The sequence below is a fragment of the Cyprinodon tularosa genome, unplaced genomic scaffold (genome assembly GCF_016077235.1).
Source record: "Cyprinodon tularosa strain WSP-4 unplaced genomic scaffold, ASM1607723v1 ctg115, whole genome shotgun sequence".
NCBI lineage: Eukaryota > Metazoa > Chordata > Actinopteri > Cyprinodontiformes > Cyprinodontidae > Cyprinodon > Cyprinodon tularosa.
Window position 1 is genome coordinate 1,655,404 of NW_024037948.1, and position 22,666 is coordinate 1,678,069.

General features: G+C 36.4%; 1 protein-coding gene across 3 annotated transcripts in view; it reads right to left on the bottom strand.

Moving 5' to 3' along the window:
- The window catches only part of LOC119797136 (netrin receptor UNC5C-like), a 239,362-nt gene extending 222,175 nt beyond the window's left edge, over nucleotides 1-17,187 (bottom strand). For all 3 annotated transcript variants that reach the window (XM_038306101.1, XM_038306092.1, XM_038306108.1), the window contains exon 1: nucleotides 16,750-17,187. In XM_038306101.1, the coding sequence (XP_038162029.1) occupies nucleotides 16,750-17,185 (436 nt within the window). In that variant the 5' untranslated portion in view covers nucleotides 17,186-17,187. The remainder of the gene's footprint in view (nucleotides 1-16,749) is intronic.
- Between the last annotated feature and the right edge of the window lie 5,479 nt (nucleotides 17,188-22,666).

The window sequence follows — 22,666 nt, forward strand, 5'->3', positions numbered from 1 at the left end:
AATGATTAATTAGGCAATCTTATCAGGTATATTTATATCTAACAACTGTATCATTTTTATCTATTTTCCGGCACATTTTTTTCCTTGCTTTATGCCAGCAATACGACGACAGTCCTGCTCAAAATCGAACATGTTGAAAATTTGCATAAAACTAATGGAAACGAAACACCTTGGGCATTAGAATGCATTTTACCCATGAGTTGTATTAAAGAAAAAAACCAAAGGAAAAAAAACAAGAAAAAAATAACAACAAAATATTAAAACTACATACTTTATCATAATATTCACAAACTATTTTCAGACAACCCTGTGTACATCAGGAAAAACCAATATACAATAATTTCATTAGTTTGTAATGAAAATTCCTTAAATATTAAATGCCAATCTTAGCAGCTATAATTGTCTTAATGTAGGACAACATCAAATGTTGCACATTATGTGAAGCATCACTTCAACAATATAAGTTAGTGATGACTGAAATCCTTACAAAATTCGTAAATTGTAATTAAATTACCCAAATATGCTCCATGCCTATAGAAGTCACTGTATGAGATTTGTGATGTTCCCTGTTGTAGAACAAACATGTTGAATATCCTTTCAACAAGGCTTGGCCCAGTTCAAATTCACTTACAAAACTCAAAAGCTTATAATACAATTGCAAAACCACTATAGAATAAAAGAATTGCTATATCTGCAATATGCTGATGAAGATTCTCAGTCATTCAGGTCATAGTCATTCCGTAAAAGTTTAAAAAAAGAATCCACTGGACTTGGTTTCCAAGATTTGAAGAAGTTTCGCCACCTCTCCAGGAAGCTTTCTCAATTCAAATTATATATATCTGCAATAATGTAAACTGTTTATCATGTCAGTGTAATTAAAATAATGGCCTTTTGTGATACCAGATTAATAAGATTGATTGGGTTCCTCTTTCCCATCTTTTGACAGCCAACATATAAGACTAAGAGAATAAAAGGACTCATAGATAACCTTCCAAAAACGGTTCCATTTTGGAAACAGAGTTAATTCACATTTATACTAACTTATAAATAAATCAAGTCATCCCAATCTAGATACTGAGACAGTAGCTTCTTTACATGAAAACCTCCTTGTATGCTTGTGTCGAGCAGGAGCAGGACAGAGACACCCCTTAGTGTGCTGTGTGTATTTCTGTTTGTGTCATTTCCCAGTATTGGCCCACTAACTCAGCCACATGTCATTTAACATTGAGCCAGTTTGTTTTCCCAAACAAAAAAAAACAAAAAAATACTGCACCACTACAACAGCTGTGCTTTTTTGGGAGAGGATGATGAATGATGAATGAATAAATGTATATATATATATATATATATATATATATATATATATATATATATATATATATATATATATATATATATATATATATATTGAGAGAGAGAGAGAGAGAGAGAGAGAGAGAGAGAGAGAGAGAGAGAGAGAGAGGGGATATGCAGATGTGAATAATTACCACCTGAAAAAAATGAAAACGTTAGAACTGTAAATTTATAGTCATATGTTTATATTAATGTGTTAATATATATATATTTTTTACTATTTTTCAAGGATGCACTTTAAAAAAAAAAAAAAAGTTAAAATATCCAGAGAGCTGTTCTTTTTGTTTTACCTTTTTGTAAACAAAATGACAAATAAATCTGTCTAAGTCTAAGAAGAGATTTATAAAACGAGAACTTTTTTCCTTGGTGTAAAGTAATTGCCATCATAGCTTTGTCAAGCTGCTGCCTACCTTTGTGAAGCAGGAGAAAGGATTTATACAAAGTGAATCCAGTAGAACTTTTTATTCCCTACCTGGAATGGGTGTCAATAGTTGGTTCTCAAAATGGTATCGGTGCCCTATTTGTTGGTACTCGTCGATACCGATACCACCATTTTAGTGCTGGATCAGGGCAGCCTAACTGTGACCCTTACCCTAAACCAAACCCCTATGGATTCATATCTAACCATAACTTCAACCTAAACTCAGTTCATTCCTTAGTTTTAGGCGTGAACCTTTGACCCAAAAACAGCAATTCCCAACATGTGGTCCAGGCATTAGGCTCCTCAAGGAGCAGTCGGCCCCAACAACATGCAATTTTTCCAGAAAATGGGCCCAACAATGTATTAAAAACAAGAGAATACAGACTATGTACTTTATGTTTGCATGTTGGACTAAATCAAAAGATTAACAAAAGTGCATGCAAACAAAAACATACTGGGTACGTTTAGAACATTATCTGGAGCATTTTCCTTTCCAGGTGACAAGATTACATGTAAGCAGTTTGCTTTGATTCATTTTAACACAGCATCCTAAGTGGCTAACAAAGGCAAGCAGTACTTTGCTGAAAAGGCATTTTTCACACTTTAGGAGCGTAGCTTTGTATGAATGTGTATGAGATGAAATGTCATATTGTTAGTTTCCAGAATTATCTGTGCACACAGCACTTTTTTTTTCTTCCCACAAAGGAATACAGGTAGTGCAGTGCCAAAGGTGGAGATTGGAGACAAAAGGGAAGAACATAATGTATTCCCACAGTTGAAATAGAGGCTTTATGAAAGATTTTCTTTTTTAGGTATATACCAAACATAGAGGGGCTAAAACAGCCAACATGATCAGAGGAAGGTGGATCTGTGTTAAACACATGGAAGCAGGAAGATATAGTGACTTGGATATGGGAGCTCTGAGAGCAGAAAACACTGCAGGGATAGCAATTAATCACAGTCCTTGGAGAGACAGAAGTCATCTGTTAAAGCAAAAAAAGCCTGAATATAGACTCTGTTGGAATTTACTGTACAGTATCATAGAAGCTGCAAAATTGCTACCATTTCTGTTGTTTGGCCTATTTATGAATTATGATTACTTATGCTGTACTTAAAGTCCCTAAAGTCCATTGCTACTGACTGCTTAAATCTAGGTTGACATAATTCTTGGATTCCTATGAAGAGATTTAAGTGGTGTTAAATTAAATAATTGTAATTAATAAATAATACAAAATTTCTAAACTTTAACTGTTGAATAATGTTTTTTGAAGTTTGTTTTTCACCAGATCTAATGTTGTGCTGGACCAGGAACTTTCCTAAAGCTTGTTCTATAAATACACAGCTCCCAGTTTGGTGCACCAGAGTTAGGGAGCCAGCCCTGAAACACCAGAGTTGTGATGTTGAGTTTCTTCTGGTTATTGTATTTTTCTGAGGTTCCCAGTGCAGGAAAACAACTTAACCATACAACTCTATGTCTTTGTCTTGTTATCCTGGCAAAACAGTGCCTTAATACTGTTTGTACAAGTTTTAAACACAATGTGGAATTTGCAACCTGTGCAGTCATAATCATTTTGGATCTCTGATCAGTACTGAAAAGGGAAATTATATGCATTTAAACTAAAATGCATTAAAGTCAATCTGCAATGTTGGAAAACCCTATCTAAACTGATTTGGAGAGGAATATTGTTGTTGTTTTTTAAATCAGATGAAATTGGCCAAGCTAAATATGGCTAAAAATGTGACAACAGTTTTGTGAGATGCCTTTACCTACATCTATGAGATTTTGGGGAATACTAAAATAGTGTGAAGTGACCCTGTGAAGTTGTTTTATTCCAGTCCTTTACCTTTACTTTTTATCCATTTTCCTGCTTGTCAGTTTTTAGCTTAGAGCTTTAATTTTTGTGCTAAATTAAAAAAACATTAAAATAAAAATACTTCAGTTATTTTAGATACTGTTCTTGGAATATTCAAATTGGATGGAGTTATAATTCCTACAAGCCCCTTCCCTAAAGCTATTGGTAAAAGCTGCTCATTGATTGTTATCTTATAAAGATTTAGGTATGATTTAAGAAAAACTCCATGAAGCCTAGGAGGCAATTCAACTGAGGCTGAATCCCAAACCTCCCCCTAAGCATTAACCCTTACCTATCAAGTGTCACTCGCAAGAAAGTCACACTCTGTGAAAGGCGTCTGGATGTGGGGGGTATAAACGTGAATGGGATGACCTCTTTCCTCAACAGAAAGTGAAAGCAGTCATTCCTTGGCAACACAGAGATGCAGCATGTGCGTGGTGCAGGTTAACATAACAAAATATTTTCTTAATAATAATTCTATCCAGTCAAATAAAACAATTGTAAAGAGGACCTTTCATTTAGGGATTAATGACATCTATTTTTCTTTTTCCTTACTTGTGATTTTCTGTCAAAGTGACAAAGATGCAGCAAACCAGCAGATCTTAAATTTGAACGCACATATTTCCTCCACCACTAGTTAGTCATTACATCTGCTGCCAAGTTCCAGGGAGCCTGCACTGATGCTTGCTATTTAAGGGCTAAAGGATCCACTCACCCTACCCGTTATGTGGTTTGGGATGGTCTTAATGTGGCGGACCCTCCACAGGAACACACAACTGGAGGGTTAGTGCTTAGGGGAAGTGTTTATGGGGCAAATTGGGATTGGGCCAGTTTCAACTGGATCAATTACCTTCACACAATCAGGGGCTCAATTCTCTATGAAGCAGGTGTTCAGAATTCAACCACACCTGCTCGTAATCCAATCACGACCAGCCCTGCTTAAAAGACTTCAATCAACAGCTCAACCTGCCACCAACAAGCATCTGAGTTGGATCACATGTCAGAGTTTGATTCCAATGACCCTGATTCAACCCTCAACTCTCCTGGCAAGCTCACCTGGCCCCTACTCCATGCACTGCTTGCCCTTATAGAAGTAATTCCTTGGGGTCATACTGCTTTTGCAAGGCATCCCCAGCCAGTCCGGCAGAAGATGGCCATGCTTGGCCTGGTTCTGCGAGACATTTCTCCCGAAGGGGAGTTTTTACTCTCCACTGTCACTCTATGCTTTCTCATCATGGAGGTTCATACAAACTTGCACCTTGTTCCAGCTGGCATCCTTCTTCATAACATATCTGTTCCACCACCAGTTTCAGGCCTGGGGGGCTTAGTTTCCGTTCTTATTCAGCAGCTCATGCATGTAATCAGAGTAAAATCCATTCTTAATGTACCCCGCAAAGGCCTAATTGCCAAAGTCTTAAATTGTTGTTTAAATGAAACTGTTCTAAATGCCTTTCTTTTTTTGTGAGTTGTTCAGGTTGAAATAAATTCAGTTCATTTATCCTGATGGAACCATGTTTAAATTGGTGCCTATTTACTGGAAATGGAAAGCATTTTAAGCAGGCATAAAGTAAGATTATCATGTGGTTAGGTGAAAACCTCCTTTGTTGTGACTGTACAATTTATTTCTCCACACAACATACAATATTAAGGCTTTTAGGTCGTTTAATTTACAAGGTTGATCTTGTTACCTAAAGGAAACCCTTACAGTAAACTGCTTTCAATAATGATTTTTTTATTTTTTATTTTATGAATGTCAACAAAGTGTTCTGAAAAAAAGGCAAAGTGGCTGTAATTATACAAACAAATGCTTTACAGGAATAGAGTTGTAGATTGTTCACATTGTGTGTGTCATTGTGTGTGTGCTGCATCTTTATTTTTCCAAACTTTACTGCATGGTTAATTACAACATTTCTACAGCAGGAAAACAGAAAACCAAAAGTCTTTTTTTACAACTCATGCTACGCCTTCTTTCCCATACATCGAACAGGAATACAAAGCACTCTTTTAGAAACAAGCATGTCCCTGTGCCAGCCGTTTTGCAAAGCTCAGACGTAAGCAGAGGAGGTAAAAAGTTACAGGGGTGATTTCAGTAATTATGGTTTCAGGTTTTTGCATATTCCCTCAGATGGATCATTGGATTACCAGACAGCTTTGGCAGAGACATAGAGGGTGATGAAAAAAAGAATAAAAAAAAAAACAACAGCTCAGGAGATGAGGGTGGTGAAGCTTGAATGCGGTGAAAAGCAGAAGAATATGATCTAAAAAAGGTGAAGTGAGTAAAGCGAAGAAGAGCTGGAAAAAGTAGAGCGTGAAGTGGAGAAATATTTAAAGAAGGGAAAGATTAATCCTTCAGACTACTTCCAAACATTACTTAGCTTTCTTTCTACCACATCTTCGACCCTCTCCTCTACTGTACCTCTCACAATTATCAACCCCAAGTTAATGCTTTTACAGTTAAACATTATCTATTTTCAAAAAGAGCCTGGATGTCAAATTCTTTTATTTTTGGTCTCATTTTACTCAATTCATACATCACTATTTCTTAATTTCCCTACAATACTGTTTTTTTTTTCTTTTTCATAAACTTTGCTCTAAGTTCAACCCTTTTGTTCTCCCTCCCCCATGCCATTAAAACAGCACAATATGAGTAACAAGCTTTTGATGGAAACAAAAAGAAATCTTAGGTCCCAGCCGAGTGGGCTCCCTGTTGCGGTATAGTGTCTCTCTCAATAGTAGCTTAATTACATATTCATGGCAACGAAAATAAGACCAAATAAGACTCTTGCCCCAAAAAGAAAGAGGCCACATTGCCAACAGAGCCTGGGCCCATCTTTGCTGCATTTGGTTCTGTGCATGTTTCCTGAGTGGCACTGGTAGAGTTACCCCCAACTTTCATTTTTTCATATTTAATTGCTAGTTTTTAATTCATTTTTTTTGCGTTCCTTCCCATTCAACTAACCAAATGCATTTAAGGAGTTAGACTAAGTTAAGTGTCAGTTCACCTAAAATAATACGGTGCAAAGTAGAAGATGTGCAACTTGATAGAAAACTTCAAGATCCCAATAAGCATGGCTGCCTGTGAGGTCTTTCATATGTCAATGTTCTCTTGATACAAGAGAAAAACCTATTTTTAAGAACATTGCAACTTATAAATTAAGGGTTATTCAATCAATAAAATCAATAAACTTTAGGTCAACTCATTAATGATAACTTGCATCTCTCATGCCAAATATTTAATGTGTAAAAAATTGGAATTTAGAAAAGCCACTCTCCGATGAAATAGACAAAACAAAACTGAGCAAACAGTATATTAAATAATAACATTAGCCTTTATGTTTAAAAAAAAAAAAAAAAAAAGCTCCCTTTTATAAAGCAGTCTGGGTCTACAGAGGACAAGTTCTTCGTGAGTGTATGATCTTTGACTTTCTTTAATAAAAAGGCAGAGCTATAATCCCACTTTGCTAAGAAGTGTGTCTTTTGATTGATTCTTTGGACCCTGCTGTTGTGGACACTAGTGCACTAGTTACAAGGAGACAACTCCTTATAATCAAATCTATGGAAAGCTTTGATGTAGCCAAGAAGTCCGATCCCAATGACTCAACCTTGGCTGTTTAACTTGCTGGCCTGTCATTCAATTTGTACTCTGTATCATTTGTCACATTTTTTTGTGTGCCTTATTCGTGCATCCAGTCACCATAAAGTTACGCAAATTGTAATTACTAAAATTAATTAGGTAAATGAAAACACTGCAGTTTTGAAAAGCAAAATAAAATGTGTTTCGATTACAGCTGAAACTATTTGTCATCATTAATCGATTATCGAAATAATCGTCAAGAAATTTAGTAATCATTTAATTGTTAACTGGAGTGTAGACCAATAAAATATACCTTTAGCTGACAGAGCAACCCAATTAGAGCAGTAATTATACCAAAATTGCTTTAAAAATATTAACATTTTAATTGAAGATTAAAAAAAACCTTTTTGCCTGTCAATATGCTCTATCCAGAACTCCTGAAGTGGAAAAAAGTTTTATTTTCACTTTATCTAATTTCACAAAAAGTTTTCTTTAAGGAACCTTTTGCTATTGGAGAACGATGGCGTGGCAAAATTTTGGAAATATCTCATGTGTTTCCATCCACCGCTGCGATGTTGATTTTCGCATTATCCTGTGCACAATCATATCACAAGCAATATTAATAGTATTTCTTACTTAACCGAAGCACCGCAATTGCGGTATTTGCATTTTCGAATTTAGCAGATAAACGACATAGTTTTGCACACATTTGTATATGAAATGCAACTTCTGTTTCCAAAAAGCTCAATAAGCTGTCAGTCTGCTATCAAAATTTATAGGTTATTATTTTGTTTTATTTTTGTTTCTTCATAGAGCGACTGTCTATTGGTAAAGATATTGCCCTAAAATACATGGAAAGTTGGCATATATTCAATTCAACTAACTTAGGCAATGTCCGGATGGAGCCAAAGGTTGTAACTGCACAGAACAAGTTTAAAATGTTTGTGCTTAGTTGTATCAAGTCCACCATCTTTGTGCTGTTAGTTTAGAACATCCTTTTTAAGGGAGCAGTGAGGCTTATATGAAACCACACACTCAAATGTGTCAGTCTGTAGGTTAAAACAAAGGTTGCAACAAATTTTATTTGTGATATATGAGAATGATTAAATTTTTTGACCAGTAGGACTTGTTGGTGTTCCAACAAAGTGTTATAATATATATATATATATATATATATATATATATATATATATATATATATATATATATATATATAATTAATACATATAATAGTTACAAAAAACATACTATTTCATGAAGTGATTAAGAAGGTTTACTGTAGCAGTGCAAGTATCAATATTATACTGCTGATCAAATTTACTTTTACAGTTGCTTTCTGTATATCTGCTTCTCTCTCCTTGAACTCCAGTCGGCCTCAGCAGATGGCCGCTCACACTGAGCCTGGTTCTGCTGGAGGTTTCTTCCCGTTAAAAGGGAGTTTTTCCTCTCCACTGTCACTACAAGCATGCTTAGTGTGAGGGAATGCTTTCGAGTCAATGAGTTGATGCAATGAACTGGTTTTCCTTAGAAAACTTTGAATCAATTTGACTGTATGATCTGGGGAACTGCAAAGTCCCTCGAGATGACGTGTTGTCAATTGGCGCTATATCAATAAACTGAATTGAATTGAATTTAAAGAGAGAGAAAAAAACAGAGCCACACCAGGTGCGATCTTTGGCTTGAAGTCAAATAAAAGATGTCAGAGGCAGGCACAGGATTAAACTGTGGCAGCAGAAGTTGTTATTTTCACAAATGGAGGAAAAAAGGGCCTTTTATAATCATAAGACTCCCAAATGTGCAGCTTGCTCCCTGTTGTTTTTGAAGCAAATAAACACTCTCAAGCTTTTTACTGCAGGTTTTACAAGATCAAATAAAAAGAATATATAGACCATGAAAACCCTAAGTAGCCGACTGTGGGCGAAAGCAAGCACTCACAGCAAATGTAAAGGGTGAGATTTCAATGGAGAGCAGCTGGCATGGGATGCAGCTTAATTTCTCTACCTGTCTACCCTCCTTCTTTCCGACCGTTTTTATTTCAGTCTGTCTGCATTTAACCTGTGTTTATGTAGGCATGTTCCCTCCTTCTGGCTGAATGATGAGTTTCTATTAACAAAACACATGCGTGCAAAAAGCAAAATCACAATATGAGAACAATGTGAACACTGTTTTGCACACACTCAAAGTAAACAGTATAAATCTACATCTATAGAGAAAGGAGACAGGGTTGTGTGAATCAACAACAAGGGTAGGAAATCCTTTTAAAAAAAGAGTTGAATATTAAAAGGCAAAATGAATGTTACAGAAAGCAAATGGGAAAGAATAAAGCAGGCCAGAATATGAAGAAACCAAGCCAGACAGAGAAATGGGCTCAAGTGACATGTGTGGGGTAGGGAGCTGATGGATACTAAGCAAAAAAAAAAGCAGACTGGTATTTTGTGACATAAATTCACATAGTTCAAATTTTTGCTCTCTATGATACAGTTTCTAATCCAGGCATATTGTACTTCATAATGTGATAATTTGAATAAAATGTCGTGTAGCCATTCTATACCAGTCTGTGATCAAACAACATATCTTACATGTTATAAAAGAACCCTCACAGTTAAGATAGAAATGCTTAAATAGACTCATATCTCTTTCACTGCCAGACCGCAAGGGACCAGTGGGAACTATACAGTAGGACATTGACTGGAAACAAATGGCATTTCCTCACTGTCACAACCCCACATGCACAAATGCACATAGCTAAACTACAACAAAAAGCCTGGAAATGAGAGCATGAAAGGAGGCCTTCAGTTACACAGGCCATGAAAAATTCATAATTCCAGATCTTTACATGAAATCCTAGAAGGGATTATGCCCAACAGCAAAAGATGAGGATCACTTTCAGGACATTTGAATCTTTTTCTCGCTGTTTTTCTTTTTTCATTTCAAGAAAAACAAGCGCACTCAGACTCACATAGCGATGCATTCTTATATTTGTTCCTTGATGTTACCCCAGAGGAGAATGAGACATCTGGTAAAGTGCAAGTGGAGTGCCCCAGTTTGTTGATGCAGTATTTTGAGAAGACACCTTTTACACTGTGTATTTATCTTCTTAAGAAACACGCTTTTTATACCACAACACATAATATCAAGTTCTGACTCTCGGCTACCCATGTACTAATATCAAAAATTAATGGTACACTCTGAACAGCTTGTGTATCTAAACCCAAAAACCTGTCATTAATCGCAGCAAATTAATAAGTAAGGTCAGGAGTCGAGAAGAGAGGTCATGAATGTCTGAAGCAGCCAAAGAATGACAGGATGAAAAGAATATAGATGTGGAAGTGAAATGGCAAGTAGAAAAGATGTCCCACCACTGGACACACATAATTTGCAAATCTATTAAATTCATGGATGAATTAACAAGAAAAGAATATTTTTAAAGGACAGGAAAGGCAAGGGAAATCTGCCATCACTGGTCTCTAGCTCACAACAGGAGGGTCCTCTGCAGAAAAAGAGCTTCAGACACAGTCAAAGACTTCCTTTGACACACTCTCGTGAACCCTTTCCACGCACACTCAGCACACATACAAAGCATGCTCACACAGTACAGACAATTTGGACAAAATGTTGCATTGTTTTACAAGAGAAATATCTTGCTGTGCATAATGTGGGATGTGATGGATGTGTGTGTGTGTGTGTGTGTGTGTGTGTGTGTGTGTGTGTGTGTGTGTGTGTGTGTGTGTGTGTGTGTGTGTGTGTGTGTGTGTGTGTGTGTGTGTGTGTGTGTGTGTGTGTGTGTGTGTGTGTGTGTGTGTGTGTGTGGACATGGGGGGAGTGTATTTGTGTGAGTTAGAGGCAGTAAGCTTGTCAAGCCCTAGTGGAGTGATCAAAGCCCATTTGAGCCACCCAGTGAGTTCTACCTTCCTTACTCCATCAGACCTTCCTCCCTCTGATAGAGAACCGCCATCAAATTTAGTACATAAAACCTGCTTGACCAATTGCATTATGCTAGCTGGGGCAGTATAGCCAATCATAGTGTCCTATTTAGTTCCAATAACTTCCAGCTGTCCCCTCCTACAAGCACTGAACCCTGCATGGATAAACTACAACATGGGACAGGATAAAAGCATAATAGGGGACAGCATGGGAGCCCTGGCAGAATCAAAATGCTGAATGTGTGCACATACATAGAAATCAATGCCAAAAACACCCTGCAAGCTCTGTGGGACGCAGTGATAGTGCCAAGTTCATAGACATGTACACATTAAAACGCACACATAAGTACACACTCCACAGGAGTTCTCTGAGAAAGTCTCTAAACTGCCAAGTTCAAAAACAAACACCAACTTCAAAGACTGTCAGCACAACTCTGCATCATCACTGTTGTTCAGAACTCGATAAGCTTCAACATGTTCTTCAAATATCTGGTTTATTGGTACAAATACATACTAAAAGGTCTCTGTGGTCAAAGAAATATATTAATATTGGATTAATGAATGTATTTAACTGATGAACAGGAATTTTGGGATATGAACAACATTTACACATCCCTGCAATAGTCCAAGAAAAACTTGCTTTGTGTGTTTTTGAAATCTGTAATTTACTGATCAGCAAGTACTAGACCCAAAAAGAAGGTAAAGAAGTTTCTACCCCTTATTAATACATTTTAGGGATCTGCATTTCAAATTGGCAATTACCCTTAATAGGAAATTAAACTGAATAAAAATTGCAAATATCAATCTAAAAATTTCCAGTGATTGGAAAGTATCATTGTAGTCTAAGCCTTTACGAATAGCACATAGCACATATGTGCTGCCAGATTTTATTAGAATAATTCTTTTTCGAGGTGAGTGCTTGAGGTAAGTGTTCACTTAAATGTGCCTTTTCCCCATTTAAAGACCAAGAACACTGTGTTTCATCACAGTTTTGGGGTTGATTTTCTTTACCTTATTACAACATTATCTGTCTCTTACAGACGTATGTTTCAATGTGACTCCTGCTGTAACTTAGACAAAAGTTAAACACTGCAATTCATGCAGTGGAATCTGCTGTTTCGACAGTAGAAACATTTCCAATAAAATAAAATAGACAATTGAATGTTTTTTTTTCCTGTCTGTTTTCTTCGATGTCATGGGAAACAAAAGAAAAAGAAGTTATTGACTATTTTGGCCATATAACTAGGTATTAGGTAAACCACTGTGAGTTCACAAAGCTAAGTTAATTTGAAATCACACACCCTCCATCGGAAAATCTGTGGTCCAACAGCAAAGGTAAGAATATAGTACAAACAGTGTTAAAAAAAAAAAAACTCTTAGAGATGCCGTTATAAAAGAATATTTATTTATTTAATATTTTCTTGCCTTTTTTAACCTTATCCAGTTGAACTTGAGAGATATTAAATATAAATCATTAAACACATGAATAGACAAAAATATTTCTATTGTGAAGCACCAGGAAATAAACACAGAACTGTAAAATATTGCCAGTTCACTAGCTTTTATTTTATTACGCTTTTACTTTGAAATTCTTAAGTAAACTTCCAGTTCTGACAGCCAGGGCACCTCAAAGTGCGTGTCTGCAACGAAGCGTCCTGACATTGCAGGTCTGCAGCTAGACTCTCTTTCTAATGTGTTTTCTAAATAAACCAAACAACTAGTGAAGAAATAATGTAACATTTTTCTCTGTCTTTCCCATTTTTTCCCCCCAACTCATTTTCTTCATTAATTTCCAACAGAAAACATAAACACTGGGAAAAAAATAGGAACCAAATTGTTTTGGTACGATCTTACCACCCACCTCTCTGGTGATATTCATGTTAATCGTCTTGACAATTTTGTTTCCATAAATCTTAAGGGTACTGCCGCCTGACAGCGGCTACAGTATTTTCTATTTGAATCTGAGGAAACAAGCCTATTTAAAAGGTTTTTGGGAATACTGTACCATGGATCCAAGTAAGACTGATATTACAAATCTTTTTAGTAATTTGATGGAAAAAAAATCTAGCCAGAAAAAAAATATCTACAAAAGTAGTAGTAAAAATTACAATAGTCTAGTAACTATTGTGCATTTGTTTTCACTAATATTAGCAGACACTAATAAAGCAATTAAGCAATATATGTTAAATATATCTTACGAATATCCCCCTCACAAAAAAGATGTTGTCTAAAGAAACTCAATTTAATCCTTAAAATATGACTAAATGTAAAATAACAATAAAGCTATACTTCTTCTTTTAAAGGCATACAATTGCTATATACTCAGAGACTGCAAACTTCATCTCAGTAGTGCATCAAGCAGCCACTGAGCATATTATTTTTCATTATGAGTGAAAAACCAAACTGCTTAGTAAAATAGAGATAAGGTGTAAAAAAAAAAAAGTGGAAGTAGTTATATTGATTGTCTTTTACATCTGAAAATAGATGTTCATTTAGGAAATTATTTCTAGGAAATTTAAACAAAAAAGAAACACAACAAATCACATCACAGTTTGAAATATAATTGGATGTGCAATACCACAGTACACCAAAGGGTTTTCCAAATTACCACATATGAAATTAATCATGGAATATGTCTACGCTGCATTTTTCCCATAATGATATACAAGAATGACTTGTATAATTGTTAAGTACAGTTACACCCATTCACCCTCGATCAAATACAAATGCGCTCAGCTAATGGCTTTATAATAGCTCAACGACTTGTGGGACGGGCTTGGTCAGAAAGTAGTTACATGCACTGAAGCTGCCCTGAATGGATCTAAACTAGCACTCCTCCTTCCCTTGTGTGTTTAAAGGAGAGCATGAATCAGGAATATGTCTACAGTGCAATAAAATCATTACATTCATTAAGACATAAAATGAAATGATGGTATTAGATGAAACTGAACTTAAAGTATTTGTACACACTAATCTAGCTGTAAAAAAAAGCATACATAGCCTAATTAATATAGTCTATTAACCTAAAGCAATATGCATTGTATTGTTGTTACTTGTCAGGTACGCTGTTCAGTTCTACCTTCCAGTAGAACTGCTGTCAGTCCCAGGACTGGCATGGCTATCACTGCTCCCACATAGTTAGAGACAAATGCAGAGGACAAATTTGCCACAGTGATCAGCTTCATAGTCATGGTAGGACACTTCTTTGATTTTATTTATTTTACTCAGGCTACTTGTAAGTCCTCAGCCCGCCAAATGTTGCAAGGAAAATATCATTCACTTAAGATTGTATGGGGGGATGGTCATTCAAGAAGGGGAATGATTTTTAAGATTTTTTTAACAAGGGGGATGCCACCCCCCCTCATCCCCCCTCAAATCGAGTACTGTTTGTACATTAATGCTCTTAATAAACCTTACGTATTTGAAACAAAAAAAAAAAAGGAATACTAACTGAAGGTCGCCTGCTTTATCACTGGATTTTAATCGACACCATTGCCAGAGTAATTTTTACAAACACCATCATCCTAACCATAAGATTATTGTCATTACACAGGTACAGGAACAAGGCAACGCAATGCAGTTTAGGTCTAACCAGAAGTGCAATAGGAGCAAGAGCAGGATAAATAATGGTTCCATAAATACAGGACATGGGTTTCTACTGAATAAGTATAGAGATGAATACCATTATAAACAGAATCTTACTAATAGATCAATATAATATATAGATAACTAGTGTTATGAACTAAATTTACAGCTGGATATGTACCTAATATAATATACAGGTGGATATTACTATAAAAAGTGTTTTTACTGTTATGTACAATAGCATATATACAGATGGATTTTACTATAAAACAAATAAATAAAAGTAAAGGTGAGTAAAGGTAATTGCATATTACAGTTAAAGTAGGTTATTGCAAATGTATATGTAAACAATTGGTACTGTGAATAAACAGTCGGCAGTGCAAATATAAACAGTCGGCAGTGCAAATCGATATTCAAGTGCAAATTCTGGAAAAGTTTCAGCTGTAAAGATGATTAAGATTGAGAGGCATAAGGTACTCAGTGATATAGGATGAAAATAAATATTTGTATTTGCAACATTTGTATTCTAAACCTGTGAGTAGTTTTGCAACAATGCGTCAAGAAAAAAAGAGTAATCTATAGAAAACAACCCCCTCCCAACAGTTAGGTTGTTTGTGAGTAGAAAAACTAACTAGTGCTCAAAAAGAAACAGCTTCAGAGACACTTTGTGAGTTGCTTGGAACAGACACACAAACATAACTGGCAAGGTAGACACATAGTGGGGAGACAAAAGAATAAAACCTGGAGCTAAAAGAGGAATGCATCAAAGCACAGCTTTTATTCCAACTTATCCGCTTCCTTGAAAAGATGTCAATTTAAACTGCACAATGTTGTAGGGATGCTATCCCTCCCACCTGCTCAAATTGTGTCCCTTATTTGCAACCTATTGATTTGACTGCAAACCATTGAAGAATTACTCTAATGAATACTGGAGTTAGTTGCTGTAATGTTGCTCCCTCGGGCAACAAGAGAAAGGTAGCGACAACATCATGTCCAATTACTTCCCAAATGCAGCACAAAAGCCCTCGGCCAATTTGTAATGTCAATACCAATTTATGGACTGCATCCTGTAGCGGACAGGGTAAATTACTGTGTGCTTTTCTGTTAACAGCTTTTCAAGTGGAATATTATAGTCATACTAGAGCAGGACATTAGATCAGTGAAGGCAAAGGCCAGCATTTGACAAGACAAATGAGATTAATAAGGCAGTTTGTTTAAAGTAGTATTTAGCTAAGTAAAAAATACAATTTCCCACTTCCTGCAGATAAAAATGAAATAACTAAATAGAAGAAAGTCTATTTACCAATTAACAGCCGTATTGGATGAAGTTTCACCTCAATATCCCGTTTATCCCCTGGTACACTTGGGGGTGTATCAGGTGGACTCATCATTTACCAATCCTAACATATACAAGAGCTATTTTGGAGGATATAATCAAATGTAAGCATGTAAGTACGGTAAACTGCTCTGATCTTATAGCATTTACGGTTGATCTCTCAGCAGAGAGCTGTCCAGCAGAGTGTGAGATCTTTAATTGCCTAGAAGCTTTTTGACGGGTGTCCTCCAGCTTAAAGCCCACTCTGGATCAGTTTCCAAAACGGGGCACTGAAGCATTGCATTTTTTTTATTTTTGCAAAGTGCTCCTAAATTACATCAGTGGCCTGAGCGTGAAACCCTAACGCTGTCTTTCAGAGTTTCTGCCTAAGTTGCAAGTGTATTAGTCTGTTTATTACTATTTATTAGAACAGTTACCAAGCGCAAAAACGATCACTCAGAAATATTTATCAGAATTCTTCACATTTTTCCGATATCTGTCGCAAAAAGTAGGTTCAAATGAATCATTCTAACACAGAGGGTAAGACGCTCCAACTCCAATTCGCCTCTAGCCTCGATGCTGACGGACACATCGGCATCAACTCAGATAAACACAACTATCAGATGCGTCAAGCTACTTCTGCCACAGTTAAAACGCAGATGAATGTTGGTGCCTTTTTTTAACGTGGGAAGGTGCAGTTATAAAAGACGCTCTTGATGCCTTACCCTGAGCGACTCCTGCGCGTGTAAGCACCAAGAGAACTAGGATCCCCGGCGTGGCGAACATTCTCAGCAGACTCGAACCCCTCCGTAGTACTTCTCTCCTCGGTCCACTTTTGTCCATTACAGAGGAGACACGGCGGATCGCGCACAAACACACACAACTCCTCCGTCCAATGTGGAGGTGGTGAGGGGAAATAAGGATCCCCCTCCGCTTCTCCAGCACAAGATCTACTGATGAAGTCCGAAGCCAGGTGTGGATGTAAAGCTGATATAGTTCCAGGGTCTGTGAGTAAAGCTGCAGCCGGTTGAAAGTGAGGTGGAAGAAATTACTGGTCTGTTGTGTCAGCCGCGCTGCTGTTTTCTCTCCTCTCCTCTCCTCTCCTCTCCGTGCGCTCTCTCCATTCAGCCACAGTCTCCGTTTACGCAGAGAGAGAGACATGCCACCGCCCTCTGGCTACGACTGTGAGCATCTCACTTTCCACCTTTTTGCCTCAGACGGCGGCTCTCTTTTCCTTTGGATGTTTAACGATGTAATAGGAAAAAAAAACTTAAATTTTTAAGCACGTGCCTGTAAATGTCTCTCAGGTAATGATGATGGTGAAAATTGCGTAATGCTCTTAAGTTAACCTTTAATTCTCACTTAACTCTTAGCAAGTTTTTTTAATTAAAAAGGCAAAATACTCTATGGTGAATTATTTCACGTCAGGTTGAAGGAGGATCTGTGGAAAGTTTTAGCAACTAAATTAAAATGTGTGTTAAAGCTTAAATGTTTTCAGTTATCGAATCCAAGAACAGGAACTTACATAATTGCATTCATACCTTTCTAAGTAGGCTACTGACTTGGCCATTCACATATTAATACCTTGGTCATTAAACCTCCTATTGATACTTTATTTAATGTGGATGGATCTGCTGAAAAACGAAACATTAATCTACTGCCAAATGTGTAGTCTGTACCTTTCTGTATTGGGCGAGAGCAGAGCTTTGCAAATATTCACTTAGAGAAACAGCCATCCACACATATTTCACCCAAATTTTTAGAATTATGTAATTTTATTTCATTGCAAATTTCCATTTACTTTTTTTTATTTATAACAAACCTATTAAATAAACCTTAGATGATCCATATTCATGAATTCAATCATTTAATTAAAATACATAAATGTCAGGTTTATGTATTTAAAATTAATAAAGCATACTTGATTAAAAAAATACTTCTAAGTGTAAGTTTATTTGTTTGAAATGTGTTACCTTTATGCTATTCAAACAATAAAATGTGTGTATTTGAAATAATTACGCTAGTAGTATTATATTTGAGTAAGTATATTTTATTATTACGAAAATCGTAGACCTGATGATTTTGTAATTTAGATAAATATGTGTATTTGTACAAATGGATATGGATTATATAAGGTTTACTTAATAAATTTGTGTTAAAATTGTCTGGAAAAAAGTAAATGGGAATTTGCTATTTAATATATTTATATAACTCTTAAAATGTGGGTGAATTATTTCAGTGACAGTACAAAAAAAGTGCAGGAATGTGTGCAATGTTACAAAATTGCCAGGTACAGTGGACAACACCAGCAGCTGAAATTAAGTAATTTGGAAAAATATTACTTTTGGAAAATATTAACCTGTAATGATTCAAAAGTATTTTAAATTAATTAATTAAATAAATGTAACTTTTTAATTGTATTCTTTCTTCAAGGAGTGGGACCTGTAACTAATAGGAGGCTCGTTAAAACCAAAGGTAAATTAAGGTCTTGTAAGAAACATTCTCAATTCTTTAAAAAAAATTGTTAATCAAATAGGGTTCATGCTCATGCTCTGTAAGCTGATTTCTCAGTGTTCACATATTTAACTGGTGAACCCAGGACCCAAAACAGGTCTGACAAACATGTCTTATTATTATAGTATAAGGCAGGAAAGGAAGAAGCTGTGAGAACAGCAAAAGCTGCAGAGTCCACAGCTGAACCATGATAAACATGGCAGCACGGGACAACGTACGGGTAGCTGCTCCTATCATATCTGTCTCATCAAAATCCACAACCTCATCTTTGAAGGGGGAAAAGCAAGATCAAACAAGTCTAAGTTGTTTGGTATCTCAAAACATCTGCTGCCATCACAGCTATCTGTTTTGTCAGAATACACAATATGATATTTGAAAAAGGAACAACTCTGTAACAAGCATCAGTTGATGTGGTTTATCATTGCATCTGCTGCTATTTCATTTGTTACCGTGATTGGCTAAAACTGAACTTTGGTACAGTAGGTGGGCTACAGGTGTCACTTTGTCAATCAGCTTGAAAGGTTCTGCCCCCAGACAAAGTAGATTGCAACAGTCCCAGATTCATAACGTGTAGAACTAAACCTGAATGCTACACATTATCAGTCTGAGTTGCCAGGTTAGTTTTCAAATTCATTACTCTAAAAACAACTGATTTAATTTTGTAGAATATTTTCCTATGAAAAGTGACAAGAATTCCAAAAGAGAAACTATGTAGAACTGAAAAGACAGACAGACAGACAGACAGACAGACAGACAGACAGACAGACAGACAGACAGACAGACAGACAGACAGACAGACAGACAGACAGACAGACAGACAGACAGACAGACAGACAGACAGACAGACAGACAGACAGATAGATAGATAGATAGATAGATAGATAGATAGATAGATAGATAGATAGATAGATAGATAGATAGATAGATAGATATGGTATTTGAGATGGCCCCATGGCCATCTCTATTAGATCTCCAATACTGTGAGATTTCAATAATGGAGTTTTGTTTCCTGAGGGGAATGTTTATTAAACTGAACATACAAAAAAATGAAAAAACAATGTAATATAGTCTGCAGTAGGGAAACATTTTAGGGCTTATTTCATAAAGGTTTATTTTTGTAGGGGTTCCACAGAATACAGTTTTATAACCATAAAAGGTAATAATGTATCAGGCTGCCGTCTAAATGACCACGGGTAACTTAAAAGTTAAGGGCTGCATCATGAAATACTGTAGAAATAAAAACATCTAATATGCTCAATATTTGATGGGTCATTGTAACCATACAATTGAATTTTAAAAGGTCATCCAAAAAATATGTATCCTTATATCATTTTCAAGAAGGAATAAAATCTTGTTTACAGAGAAATGAATCATATTTTTTCTGTAATAAATGGCCAACTGTTCTTTTTTGATGACTTGCGACCAAGTGCCAGATTTTAACAAAAGAACTCAGGGTCAGAAGACAATGGCCCAAAGATTTTAAAGGTTCAGAATTAGTTTTCTAGATAAAAAAAAAAAAAAAACATAACAACAAATTTGACCATTTTAAATTTCCTGTCACCGTGTGAAGAGAATGACCAGGGTGATAGTAGAATGTTGGTAGACAATGTGGGATAGCTGTATTTCAATGCAGAAATCTGCTGAACTTAGTGATACAGAGTATACTCAGCAACCAAGAAACTTCAAAAAAGAATAACACCCGAACTGAGAAAGAACAAGCAGTGAACAGCAACTTAAAATCTAATGGGAAGTTGGTCATGGTAGTTAACAGAAACACAAAAAAGTGTGGTTTAAAAAAAATCCTTTATTTAGTTTTCATATCAGAGGTTAAAGGTATAGTGGAGGATGTTCTCTTTCCGGGTGGATCATCAAAATAAGTGGTTCTCCTAATTACAATCATTCTGGTTATATGTTTACATAATGCCGTCCTACGTGCTCATCCCATTTTCACCAACTGGTGGTGAGTCTGACATAGTGGGAAAATTGCAAATCTTCTTTTGGAAAGTATGCTTGTGTGATTTGTTTGATCTGTTGATGTATGTAATTTTCTCTGAAATGTTATGATAATTATACTGTTGCAATTGTTGAGTTATAACCTTGATTGAGGAAAGAGAGTCCTGCTGTGGTTATGTTGTCATTCTAGGTTCTTTCCTGACTTCCTGGATAAGCTACTTCATAATGAGTAATGGTGTGTTCATACCGAATTTGAACTGGGCATCAAAAACATTTAAATGCTGAAATTTGAATGCTGGATGAAATGCTGGTCAAGATACTTTGATGCCTTGACACTTCAGCACTCTGGATGCTCTACTCTCTTGTTGTTTATCTACTCCGTTCTGTCATTGCAATCCAAAGAGGAGCTTTAGTTTAAAAAATTTAGTTTAAAATAGTTTTAGGATGTTTTCAAGCGAGAAAGTCCACATCAAAACGTTACCTGTGCAGTCAGTTAATAAGAATTACGATCCTGTTAAAGTATGCAGCTCTTATTCAGAGTACCAGACCTCCAGCATTCCAGCGGGGGGCAGTGCTGGGACTTTCGTGATTGAAAGCTCTCAGAAGCAGAGAGTCTATCAGGAATTTAATATCTTTGAAGATTCCCAGTCATCTAGGTCATGGTCAAGCATGAAAAGTTCAATTTAGGCAACTGGATGAAGTTTTCTAGAAGTCATTTCACTTCTCATCTAAGAGGCTTCCTCAGTTCTAACTAGTGGTGTTGAGCATTGAGATTAATATAATGCAGGTGTAACAAAGCAGCGGCTACAAGAAAGTCATCAGCTGCCCCCAGCAGTTAGAAAAGGAAATAGCCATTGACAGGTAACAATTCAATTCTATCTATTCAAATATGCCATTTTCAGCCCAACTAATGTTAAACACCCTATTCAGAGACCTTAAGGACCAGCACCAAATACCCTATAGAATCATTCTATGACCTCTTGAAATCATGCCTTTTTGAGAAGCTTTGTGAGGAGATGGACGCAGAGCGCAGATGGCTTCTCATGTACAGTAAGTAAGTAAGATGGTTATAACGAGGGAAAACACTGAAACAACAGTCTTCAAGTAGGAAGATAAAGTAGATGCATTTAAAGCCAAACTGGGAATGTGGAAATGATGCTTGAACAGAGGCATATTGGACATATATCAAACATTAGAGGGGATTTTGTGTCAGATGAACCAGGGCCTTCATTCTCCTAGCTGAGCACTACTTCACAACCAAGAAGGACCCACAAATTGCCACGGAATGGATCCGTGACCCATTTATCAACAAACCGGGTCAATCTAGCATGTCGGTGCAAATTGAAGATCAACTGCTGGATTGCAAACAACGATGGCCTTAAAAAATGTTTGAGACAACAATTCTGGCTGTGTTCTGGATCAAAGTCACGGCAGAATACCCTGAGATCGCCACCAGAGCATTGAAAACCTTGTTGCTATTTTCAACATTCTATCTGTGTAGAGAAGGATTTTCTGCAGTGACAGCTACCAAAACAAGTAAAAGGAGTAGACTGGACATAAGAAACACACTACGGTTGTCATTGTCTCCCATAACCCCAGATGGGACAATCTCATTGCAGAGAAACAAGCTCAGGGCTCCCATTGACTTGGCGTGATGGTGAGTTAAAATTCATACACTTTTTACATTTTTTTGGTGTATCTGTATCTTTCTTTGATGGCATTATTAAATGTCACCAGGGCTGTTGTTGCCGACAGAGGGGGGTGAGGGAGAGGAGATGAGGTGACTGTTAAAGCTGACAACTTTATTTTAACTGTTGAATATTAACATTCATGGTATGTTTGATAATAATACAATACATTTTGTTAACATATATTAAGATAAACGTGAACAAATTGTGAAATTGCTGGTTTCCCTTCTTTATCTATTTTTCCATGTGTATTTTTAGTTTGTGGGCAGAGATGATGCTAAACAAATGATGTTGCAATGTTACGAGGAAGCTGCTTGTAAAGTTGCATACAAGTACCCAGTGGATTCGAGTTCATTATCATATTCGCAATACAAACAAACTCCCCGGTCCGTGGTAGAATTGTGTTGACCAGTACCCAGTAATAAAAAGGTTGGGGACAACTGACTTATAACAATGCCAAACATCTTGTTTCCATCATCACTCCTTT